This window comes from Myotis yumanensis, unplaced genomic scaffold, assembly GCF_028538775.1.
Source record: "Myotis yumanensis isolate MYYU_CA2020_CCGP unplaced genomic scaffold, mMyoYum1.0.hap1 SCAF_11, whole genome shotgun sequence".
NCBI lineage: Eukaryota > Metazoa > Chordata > Mammalia > Chiroptera > Vespertilionidae > Myotis > Myotis yumanensis.
The window spans coordinates 34528657-34541131 of NW_027223762.1; the positions used below are offsets into that span (position 1 = coordinate 34528657).

General features: G+C 37.9%; 1 protein-coding gene across 5 annotated transcripts in view; it reads left to right on the top strand.

Annotated features, from left to right (window-relative positions):
- Window positions 1-12475, top strand: part of SANBR (SANT and BTB domain regulator of CSR) — a 56390-nt gene that overhangs the window by 34338 nt on the left and 9577 nt on the right. For all 5 annotated transcript variants that reach the window (XM_070429289.1, XM_070429286.1, XM_070429290.1 and 2 more), the window contains 5 exons: window positions 5233-5378; window positions 6150-6249; window positions 7234-7266; window positions 8313-8412; window positions 10936-11027. In XM_070429289.1, coding sequence (XP_070285390.1) covers window positions 5233-5378; window positions 6150-6249; window positions 7234-7266; window positions 8313-8412; window positions 10936-11027 — 471 coding nt within the window. The remainder of the gene's footprint in view (window positions 1-5232; window positions 5379-6149; window positions 6250-7233; window positions 7267-8312; window positions 8413-10935; window positions 11028-12475) is intronic.

A 12475-nucleotide genomic window follows, 5' to 3' on the forward strand; every position in this document is an offset into this window, starting at 1 on the left:
CTATCCTATATAATAAAAGGGTAATAAGCAAGTTGACCCTAACAGCAGAATGACAAGAACAAGCTGGACCAGTCACTACTGACCACTTCTTGGTCCCTTCCCCTGGCAATCAGGCACCGATCACCCAATGGCGAATGGGAAACTGGGGGTGGATGATGGTGGGGGTTGGGGCTGGCTGCGGGCAGCTGGGGAAGATGGCCCTGATCACAGGCCAGGCTTAGGGACCGTCCCCATGCACAAATTTTGTGCACCGGGCCTCTATTATACAGCTTTGGTATTTAAGACAGGGTAATACTGCCCAGCCAGTGTGGCTCAATGATGGAGTGTCAAGCTATGAACCAGGAGGTCACAGTTCAATTCCTGGTCAGGGCACATGCCTGGGTTTCGGGCTTGATCCTGGTGTGCAGTGTGCAGGAGGCAGCTGATTGATGATTCTCTCTCATCACTGATGTTTTTATCTCTCTCTCCTTCTCCCTCTCTGAAATCAATAAAAATATCTACTTATATAAAAACCCTGGGTGGTGTAACATCACGACCGGTCTGGCGACCAAGCGGAAGGAAGTCAGTCCTGCAGGGGTTTTCTTGGAAACGGCTGCACCCTCCCCCGAGCTGTTTCCTGGAGTTGTTTCTGGTGAGGGCGGGGTTTGAGGCAGGAACCCATCCTTGGAGTGTGGAGGCATATCTTTATAAAGTGTGCCGTGCCAGCACAGCCAAGGATGAACTTGAGTGGGGGCGGCTGAAAGGCTTAGAAAAGACAGACAAAGAATGAAAGCCGGGTCTCGGTGGGACACTGCTTCTCTGAGAGACAGCGCCCACGCCCACAGCCATGTCTTTATTTTATAGCAGATGCCACGAGGCAAAGTAAGGGCGTGACCAAGATGTTTACAATATTCTGGGTTTCAATCCTACTCAACTACATGCACCTGAACTCTATCAAGCCTACATCACTCAGGCACATGGGGCCACGTGTTCGGAACATAGGTTCAAGCTTACAACTACAGCTGTTGGCTGTAATTGTGCTGGGAGGGCCCTGCCCTCCAAGCTGGGACTTGCACGTGGCAATGAGAGGACTGTGCCCTCTCATTAGTCCAAGGCTTGAACCTGTCCAAAACACTGTAGTGGCTCCCCACAATAAAGTTTTAATCTACTTATATAAAAACCCTGGGTGTAACATCACGGCTAGAAGCGCGTCCAACCAGAAGGAAGTCAGTCCTGCAGCGGTCGTCTTGGAAACGGCTGTGCCCTCCCCCAACTGTTTCCTGGAGGGCGAGGTTTCAGGCAGGAACCCGCCCTCGGAGCAGAGCATGGAAGTGAAATGATTTGTAATGGATCTATTATTGAAGCTAACTTTGGAAATATCTATAGATCAGTGGTTCTCAACTTTGGCTGCACATTAGAATCACCTGGGAATCTTTTTAAAATCCTGATTTCTGGGCCTCATCCTCCTGAAATTCTGTTTCTTTGTTACTAATGTTGTGGCCCCACCCCATAACAAAGAAACAATTTCCGGAGGGTGAGGCCCAGGAATCAGGATTTTAAAAAGATTCCTGGGTGATTCTAATGTGCAGCCAAGGTTGAGAACCACTGCTATAGGTGATATTAAAAATATATCTAAACGCGCAATTCTTTGTCCAAATAATGAGCATGTTCAAAAATTAAATGAAGAAAATTTGGATATACTCGATGGAGATTTTCACACATATTTGAGTGATGATTCCATTGATTCCACAGATGATGCTGAAAAGGAAAATTTTCCCATTGAATTTCTTAATAGTATTACTTCTTTGGGAATGCCGTGTCACAAATTAAAATTGAAAGTGGGGCCCTGACTGGTTTGGCTCAGTGGATAGAGCATCGGCCTGTGGACTGAAGGGTCCCGGGTTCGATTCCGGTCAAGGGCAAGTACCTTGGTTGTGGGCACATCCCCAGTGGGGGTGTTCAGGAGGCAGCTGATCGATGTTTCTAACTCTCTATCCCTCTCCCTTCCTCTCTGTAAAAAATCAATAAAATATATTTTTTTTTAAAAATTGAAAGTGGGTGCAATCATCATGCTATTGAGAAATCTCATAGTAAATGGGGTCTTTGTAATGGTACCAGATTTATTATCAAAAGATTATGACCTAACATTATCGAAGCTGAAGTATTAACAGGATCTGCAGAGGGTGAGGTTGTTCTGATTCCAAGAATTAATGTGTCCCCATCTGACACCGACCTCCCATTTAAATTGATTCGACGACAGTTTCCCGTGATGCCAGCATTTGTGATGACTATTGATAAATCACAAGGACAAACTCTAGACAAAGTAGGCATATTCCTACCTGAACCCGTTTTTGCACATGGTCAGTTATATGTTGCTTTCTCTCGAGTTTGAAGAGCATGTGATTTTACAGTTAAAGTTCTAAGTACTTCATCACAAGGGAAATTAGTCAAGCACTCTGAAAGTGTACAGGGAGATATTAGAATAAGTTTAATCACTTTATCATCATTGTTTGCATCACTGTTGTTTTTATATCATGTTTTTGTTATTTTCGTTGTTTTCATATCATGTTTTTGTCTTTTTTATATCATGCCTCTGTTGTTGTTATATCCTTTTGTTACTGTTTATTTATTAATAAATTTATATATTGTTTTCATATACATTTTACTAATTTCCTTTTATATTTCACACTTCTATTATAGAGAAAGGGCAAATAGCAATATTAAAATATCTCTGCTAATTAATTCCCTTTTTAAAAAAATATATTTTATTGATTTTTTGCAGAGAGGAAGGGAGAGGGATAGAGAGTTAGAAACATCGATGAGAGAGAAACATTGATCAGCTGCCTCCTGCACACTCCCCACTGGGGATGTGCCCACAACCAAGGTACATGCCCTTGACCAGAATCGAACCTGGGACCCTTGAGTCTGCATGCCAATGCTCTATCCACTGAGCCAAATCGGTTAGGGAAATTAATTCCCTTTTAATGTGCATGAATTTCATGCACTGGGCTACTAGTATCTATAATAATAAAAGCGTAATATGCTAATTAGACTGGACGACCTTCCAGATGAAGCTGGGGCTGTGAGGGAAGCCCGGGTCCCAGGTGCCTGCCAGCGGCTGGAGGGAAGCCCAGGTCCTGGATGCCAGAGGGAAGCTGGTGCCAGCAGCCGGGGGAAGGAAGGCCTACTCTTGCACAAATTTCGTGCATCGGGCCTCTAGTATATATATATTTTAAAAAAAACAGGGTGATCCTGATGAAGAATAGACTAATGGACCAATAGAAAAGAATAAAGTACTGAGAGCCACTGAATACTTGACTGACATAGGTGTCATTACAGAACAGTAGGCAAAGGATAGACTTTCCAATAAGAGGTGCTGTGACATTGAGATATCCATATGGGGGAAAAATAAAATTAGATTCTAGCCTAAACTATTAAAAAAAAGACCTATATGTGGAAGGGAAACTAATAAAGCTATTAAAAGGTAATGCCATGAAGGAAGAGATTTTAAATTCAGGTACATCAACTACATTAAATAAACTGAAAGTAGTAGAAAAACTCACAGGTGGGAGCAGAATTTAGCAACACATCTCCATTAAAGGTTCATATTAAGATTTTTTTCATTACTCTTACAAATTCATAAGAAAAAGACAACAGATGCCGAAACCGGTTTGGCTCAGCGGATAGAGCGTCGGCCTGCGGACTGAAGGGTCCCAGGTTCGATTCCGGTCAAGGGCATGTGTCTGGGTTGCGGGCACATCCCCAGTGGGAGATGTGCAGGAGGTAGCTGGTCGATGTTTCTCTCTCATCGATGTTTCTGACTCTCTATCTCTCTCCTTTCCTCTCTGTAAAAAATCAATAAAATATATTTTTAAAAAAAAAAAAAAAAAAAAGAAAAAGACAACAGAAACTCATACAACAAAGTTCTTTTTTGTTGTCTAGTAAACATGAGAGGAACTCAACCTCAATAGTAATTGGGGCCCTAGCCCGTTTGGCTTAGTGGAGAGAATGTCGGCCTACAGACCAAAGGGTCCCAGGTTCGATTCCGGTCAAGGGCATATGCCTGGGTTGTGGGCTTGGTCCCCAGTGAGGAGCATGCAGGAGGCAGCACATCAATAATTCTCTCTCGTCATTGATGTTTCTATCTCTCCCTCTCCCTCTCTGAAATCAATAAAAAATATATTTTAAAAAATAGTAATTGGGGAAAGGCAAATAAAAATCACAATAGAGATACCACTGCATACTCATTAGAATGACTAAAAATGTCTCACCAATTGTTAGTGAGGATATAGAGTAATAAGAATTCTCATACACTGCTGAGAGTTATAGATTTTAGTACATATTAGCACTTACGTGCCAGGAAACATGTAAAAGAATGTTCGTAATAGTATTATTTGTAATAGCTCCAAACTGGAAACAACCCATCTATCAACTGTAGAATAAATAAATGTGTGTATATTCATATAAAGGAATACTGTACATTAAAGTAAATGTTAGTTACATGCAATAACATGGTTGAATCATAAAAACATAATGTTGAACCAAACAACTGAGATAAAATTAAATGATAGTATTTAGGGATCCATCCTTACGTGGTAATGGATGAAAACAAGAAGTAAGTTTGGCTCAAATAAACTCACAAAAAATTCAAAAAAAAAATACCAAGAAGTAAGTACTTATAAAAGCCAGGATAGAGGTTATCTTTTGGGAGAAAAGAGGCAGGTATGGACCCTTGGAGAATGGGCCCATGGGGACTCCTGGAGTGTTGCAGATACTCTATTTCTTAATGTGGGTGGTGGTTACATGAATGCTCTTGGATACTCTTCAGATGTACATTTATGTCTCATGCTCTTTCTTGAGAAATGCTAAAATGGTTGATATGACCAGACAAAGAAGAACAAAAATGTATGCCTTGGCCAGTGTGGGTAAGTGGTTAGAGTATCAGCCCTCTAACTGAAGGATCCTGGGTTCAATTCCTGGTCAATGGTTCTCTCCCAGACCCCGGTTTAGGTGCATGCAGGAGACCACCAGTGGATGTGAGAGAGACATCTCTCTCTCTATCTCTATCTCTATCTCTATCTCCCTCCCCCTTTCCCTTCCCCTCCCTCCCTCCCTCCCTTTCACTCTCTCTGAAAAGCAATGGAAAAAATATCCTCAGGTGAGAATGAACAACAACAAAAACATATAGTCATCTTTAAAGGAATGTGTCTATAATGAACCAGCCTTTCCAATTTCATGTCTCTTGTACAACAGGGTTGTAAAGTGAGGGACCACATAGTTGCTCTTCATGATCAAGGTGAAGGTGGAAGTTCGCTGTCCTATCCAACTGCTAGAATACTGGAGGATCTGCACAAACACAGAGATGTCATTGTTGTGCCTTTTTCTAAAGATACAGTCAGGTGAGGTAGGGGGTGGGGTGGGGTGGGGTGGGGTGGGAGAGGGATGCTATACTGCATATTTATTCAGGGAGTCCATCTCAGAATCTTTTATCCACCTATGCTTCCCCAATCACTAATATCAGTCCTCAAATAGTTTACAGTATTTCTGAAAGCTTAACTGGAATTATATGTTAGCTTACAATAAGAGCAAGCAGGTGTTTATTTGATAGGAAAAGCACTCAGAATATTGGCGGTCCAGAGGTGGAAAAACTAGTAAAAGGAGTCCTTGGTGATTGAAAGGTTAGGATCCAATTTTTGAGGGTTTTTTTTTCTTTTCCCAAGTTACTTAAGCTCATCCTCAATGCTTGATTGACACAACTGGAAAAATAGTTGATGGTTGAGGTTATCTTTGCATAAATTTGAGCTCCTTGAAGTCAGTAATTTCTACAGTTACTTCCATCATCTTACAACTACAGCAGGCTGTCAGGTTGAGGGTAGGAGGACCCTTAAATAAAGGCTGTTCTCAGGCCAGTACCCATTATAGGAGCCCATTTCACCACCTGGCAAGTATGATGCCTGGAGAGCAATGGTGTGATTTCTGTATGGAGTGATTTCCGTAGGGGAATCTCTAGGTGAATAAAGAAATGTAAAAGTTAAAGTGGCATACCTTATACTAAAGAACTATACTTCTAAAGAGCAATTTATAAAACACTTGCAATTAAACAGGTATCATTTGCATTTAAATTCTTTAAAAATTGAACACTTCTCCATTAAATGTCTTTTTCTTCCTAGTGATTCTGGGTTTGGTCCCTATGATGAGAAGGGTCTGGACTGTGATATTTTACTGGAGCCAAATACACCACGGGGCCCCAAAAGTGGGGAGCTCAATGCTGTGAGTAGCTTGTTTCACTTATTCTTTATTTATATAAACAATTGATGACATTTATCTTTGACAGAAACCTGATCAGTTTAAATTGAAGTTGAAATTTTTAGTTATAAGTATTTACTGACTACCTGATCATACCACGGTATTATGCTGAGTTAAAAGGATTATAAGGATAATAGGGGACATTCGTTGTCCTCAAAGAATTAATAACTAATCGACTTTAATTTGGGGGAAAAATATAACATGGCCTTCAGGGTTTTTATTATGGGTAAATAATGATTTGATAAATGAAGATAGTATGAATGGTATATTTTGTCCTCTCCTAGTCCTATAAACTTTTTGGTAAGAAATGCTTTTTTAAAAAAAATTGTAATCAGGAGTGCATTTAGTTTTTCCAAAATTTTAAAACTGAAATATGACCAGAAAGCTTTGATTCCTGTTGCTAACAGCCAGGAAGTCTCTGTTTGCTGGTGAGCTTTCTGCCTTCATGTCGGTCGAGGTGGCTTCACTTGAGAAAGTGAAATACTCCCTATGAAAGAGGTTATAAATTCTAGCTGGCTATAAGTGTTCAATCATTAACATTTATTTCTGAACTGTATACAAAATAGCAAATTAGATTTCTTGAATATTCATATATAATCTAGTTCTTTAATTTATAAAAATATAAACATTAAAAAGTGATTGAAATAGTTAAAAAAAACTAATATTATGTCTACATGTGATTTACTTTTCTTTTGGAAATTACACTAGGAAATGTCTTTTGGGTTTTTGGTTTTTGTTTTGGTAAACATATACATCTTCTCTACACAGGGGTTATAAAAGATAGTAATATATCATTTTCAGCCTGAATTTAAAATTATATTTCAACCTGAAAGGGAACTATAGTTGTAACTTTTTAAAATTCTTCTACAATATCCATATGAAAATAAGGAGCTACAACCTGGGTATATGCAGATTTATTAATCTCTTATTCTTTTGTCTTTTTTATAGTTTTTATCACTGAAAAACTGGACTCTGCAACTGGTAAGTAAACAACTCTATTCCACTTTCATAGATCTCTTTCTTGCTACTGTTTAGTTTAATATAATGTTATCAACATCTTATTTTATAGATTTTAGTTAAATGTTTATCATCTTTTTCAGTGTCTAAAATTTTGTACTTTACTAAAAATGTTATTGTTTAAAACAGACACATATTCTATTATCTGGCTGTATAATTTATAAGTCTATTAAATGACTTATTCAAAATTATTTTTATGTCACATTTAGAACACTGAACAAAGTAACAAATCTGTAATTGGAACTTTCTAATTATTTGGTCGTTTGATTAGTTGGTTAGTTGATTTTTTTTCTTTTTTACCTGTTTGCCATTACTATGCAAATCTGCCATCAGTATTCACAAAAATGGAGTCAGAATTGGATCAGTGATGACAGACAGTAGGGTGGATAGCTACAGGAAACAGATACGGATACTTTTAAGTAATCTAGGACCCCGCTGACCCGGAGAATGTGTACATGTGCTTGTTTATGAGACTACTTTAATATTGGTGATTATTATATTTTAATTTATTTTTCAATATATTTTTATTGATTTCAGAGAGGGAGAGATAGATTGAAACATCAATGATGAGAATCATTGGTCGGCTGCCTCCTGCACCCACCAATAGGGATCTAGCCCACAACCCAGGCATGTGCCCTTGACCGGAATTGAACCAGGACCCTTCAGCCTGCAGGCCAGCGCTCTATCCACTGAGCTAAACCAGCCAGGGCTATATTTTAATTTATTCTTAATATCAAGGAACATACATTCAGTTAAGTGATGAGGTACGATTTCAGCAAATACTGAGTACCTGTGAGGTGCCCATCATTCTGCTAGAATCTGTGAAGGAAATAAAAAAAATATTTGATGTAAAGCAATCCTCAATGTTGTGCTAGGAAGTGGTCATTTTATCAGCTCCTGCTTGGCTCATTCATTGAAAATAAATTTAGATAAATGTGTTTGAAAAAATTCATTAGGGATGTGATAAATACTACATTTTTAATAGGATGTATATTGTTTCTTTAATTCAGAAACAACAGTCATTATTTTCAGAAGAGGAAGAATATACCACCGGATCTGAGGTCACTGAAGATGAAGTTGGAGATGAAGAAGAAGTATCCAAGAAAAAAAGTACATTGATTTCTAAATTAAAAATCAAGCCTTATTTTTAAAAAACATTTATTTTTATTTTTGAAAGTATTACAGATGTTCTCTTTTGTTCCATCCAGTAACCCCTTTCCACCCCTCACCACCCCTCAACTTCCTCAGGCCTTCACCGCACTATTGTCTTTACATATAAGTTCTTTGGTTAATCTATTCTGCCTCCCCCCACTGCCCTCTGAGATTCATTAGTCTATTCCATACTTCTGTGTCTCTGATTCTATTTTATTCATCAGTGTATTTTTTATTTTTCATTTTTTTCTCTCTATTGTTCATCAGTTTATTTTATTCATTAGATTCCATATATGAGTGAGATCATATGATACTTGTCTTTCTCTGACTAGCTTATTTCACTTAGCCTAATACTCTCCAGGTTGCTCCATGCTTTCTCAAAGGGTAAAAGATCCTTTTTTTTTTATAGCTTCATAGTATTCCATGGTGTAAATGTACCACATCTTTTTTATCCACTCATCTGCTGATGGGCACGTGGCCTGTTTCCAGATCTTAGCTATTATAAATAGTGCTTCTATGAACATAGGGATGCATATATTCTTTCTGATTGGTGTTTCCAGATTCATAGGATCTATTCCTAAAGTGGGATCACTGGTCAAATGGCAGTCCCATTTTTATTATTTGAAGAAACTCCATACTGTTTTCCATAGTGGCTTCACTAGTCTGCATTCCCACCAGGAGTGTACTAGGGTTCCCCCTTTTTCTTTTTAAATTTTTTTTAAATGTATTTTTATTGATTTCAGAGAGGAAGGGAAAGGGAGAGAGTGATAGAAATATCAATGAGAGAGAACCATTGATCGGCTGCTTCCTGCACGCCCCCCACGGGATCAAGCCCGCAACCTGGGCATGTGCTCTGACCAGGAATTGAACCGTGACCTCCTGGCTCATAAATCAATGCTCAACCACTGAGCCATGACAGTCGGGCTAGGGTTCCCTTTTCTCCACATCCTTGCCAGCAGTTGTAGTTTTCTTTTTTACCTGTTTGCCATTCTGACAGGTGTGGAGTAATATATCATTGTTGTTTTAATTCGCATCTATCTGATGATTAGTGACTTGGAGCATTTTTTCATATGTCTCTTGGCCATCTGTATGTCCCCTTTGGAGAAGTACATTGGTTTCTAAATTTAAAACCAAGCCTTACTTTTATGAAGGGGTTGTATTCTGAAGGCTTTAATGCAATGGATGAGGACTTGGCTTTCTAAATCTACATATTGGTTTATAATATGAAAGAAAATAAAGGAAGCTCCATCAAGATTTCCTAACCTTGGCACTAACACAGAATACTCATAAAATTGTAAAGAAAGTGCAGTGTTCTTAGAATCCTCCAAGTTTTTATTTCAGGTGTAACCTTTAATGGGTTTCTCAAAATGTATGACTCACATCATTGTACCTGAGATGATTTGAAGTGACACTCAAATGAAACATTGACTAACAGTTATCAAAATGTGACTTTAAAATTAAAAACATGATTTTATACAACTAGAGAATGAACTTCTGTCAAAGATTTTCAAATCACTGGTGAGAGAAATAGCAGAGAAAGTAGTTCAAAGAGCATTTCAAGATTCAGATTTTCCTACAATGCAATAGACCTATGACCTTTGGGGTTATCTTTTCTACAAAATAGAAATCATTTGCATTTCTATTAAACACAAAAATCTGCAAGTTAACATGAAACTTCATAGAATCTGAGCCCTTAGTCAATAGTAGATGGGAAAGTCAAACACAAGGACATTCTCTTAGAGAATTAAACAGTCCTTGTGTGGTCTGTGTAACAGTCCTCCAGTAGGCACTGAAAGAACTTGCAATCCACCCTTTGTCTTATTTCCAAGTTTTATATAATTTTTCTTTAAATGTAGTCCTTTATCAATTATTTTTTAATTCTAATTAGTCAAGGAGAAAATGCTACTATGTTGTATGTTTTTTTCATAGTTGATTAAGGTATAATTTACATGTAATAAGATTTAAAATGTGTACACATTGATGAGTTTTGGCATATGGTTGTATAAACCACCACCAAAATCAAGACCTAGAACATTACTCCAAGAAGTTACCTCCTGCCCCTTTGCACTGTCACCTTGCCCCACTCCCAGCCCCAGGTAACCACGGTACTATGCCTTTTGTCACGATGTTTTACCTTTTCTAACATCTCAGATACTAGTAAGTGAAATTCTGAGTAGCCTTTTATGTCTGGCTTCTTTCACTTACTATGATGTTTTTGAGACTCACCCATATTGCATATATTAGTAGTTTGTTCCTTTTTATTGCAGAGTAGTAGTCTATTGTGTGAATATACCATAATTTGTTTATCCAGTCACCATTTCATGAACATTTAGGTTGTTTCCAGTTTGTGACTCTTGAATAATGCTGTTGTGAACATTAGTGTAAACCCTTGTGAACACAAGGGTTTTATTGTTTGGAAGTAACAAGTGCTTTGGAGAAATATATGGGACTTATACTCCTACATTAATTTTCTGTTGTCAGGGAAAAAGGAGAAGCCAAAGAAGTTCACTAAACAACCAAAAAAGCAGATGTCTTCACCCTGTGGTCAGAGGAAAGAAAAGGCACTGGAGAAGGTAATTCTAAATTATATACTACTAATCTAAAGTTCATATTGAGAAATAAGCAAGTATAGCCAGGGAAATCTGAAAAAGCAGAGAAGCAAATATTCATAATGGAATGCTAGCAGTGTAAAATGAATAAATTATTATAAAGACTGAGATTAATTAAATATCTCTAAGATGTATTGACAGGTGAAAAAAGGAAAGTGCAAAATAGCATGTAGAGTGGTATATTATGCTACCATTTGTGTAGTATAGGTGAAAGAATATATAGGAATATATTGTATGTAAATAAAATATCTCTCGAGCCCTATCCAGTTTGGCTCACTGGATAGAACATCGGCCTGTGGACTGAAGGCTCCCAGGTTCGATTCCGGTCAAGGAACATGCCCAAGGTTGCAGGTTCGGTCCCCAGTAGGGGGCGTGCAGGAAGCAGCAAATCAATGATTCCCCCTCATCATTGATGTTTCTCTTCCTCTCTGAAATCAATAAAAATATATTTTTAAAATGTCATATATATATATATATATATATATATATATATATATATATCTCGAAAGCTACATAAGTACTTGATAAGATTGATTGCCTCTAAGGAGTGGAACTGAATGTCTGGGGGCAGAGGCTTTTTACCATGTGTGCTGTTTGTAACTTTTGAATTTTGAACCAATATTATTCAAAAAATAAAATAAATAGACTTTAAAATGAAATAAAATACATAGATTTTAAATGCCCATCAGCAGATGAGTGGATTAAAAAACTGTGGTACGGCTACAAAATGGAATACTATGCTGCTGTATAAAAGAAAGAACTCTTACCATTTGCAACAGCACGATGGACCTGAAGAGCATTATGCTAAGTGAAATAAGCCAGTCAGAAAAGGATAAATATCACATGATCTCATTTGTGGAATATGATGAGCAACATAAACTGATAACAAAAATAGATCCAGAGACACAGAAACATCAAACAGACCAACAAACCTCAGAGGGAAGGCAGGGAGGTTGGGAGGAGGAAGTAAGAGATCAACCAAAGGACTTGTATGCACACATATAAGCATAACCAGTGGACACAGACACTAGGAAGGTGAGGGCATGTGCTGTGGGGTGAGAACGGCTGGGAGAGGTCAATGGGGGGGGGGGTAAAAGGAGACATATGTAACACTTTTAACAATAAAGAATTAAAAAAGAAAAATGTTATGTAACTATGACCACCTTGTTGTTCTTTAAAAAGGGAAATAAATATAATGTTAACTACAAAAGAAATTTTTTAAATAAATTATAGAGGATGGGGCAAACATAGGTTTTATAGTTGTGAGTACCTGAAGCACAGAGTTTATTCTTGTATTATTATTTATTAATTGTATTGTCTCCCATACAAGCAACTGTATATCTACGTTTGCCCCATCATGTATTTTACGTTATTTTAAAATAATTCTTATTTCCCCATGTCATCAAAGAAAG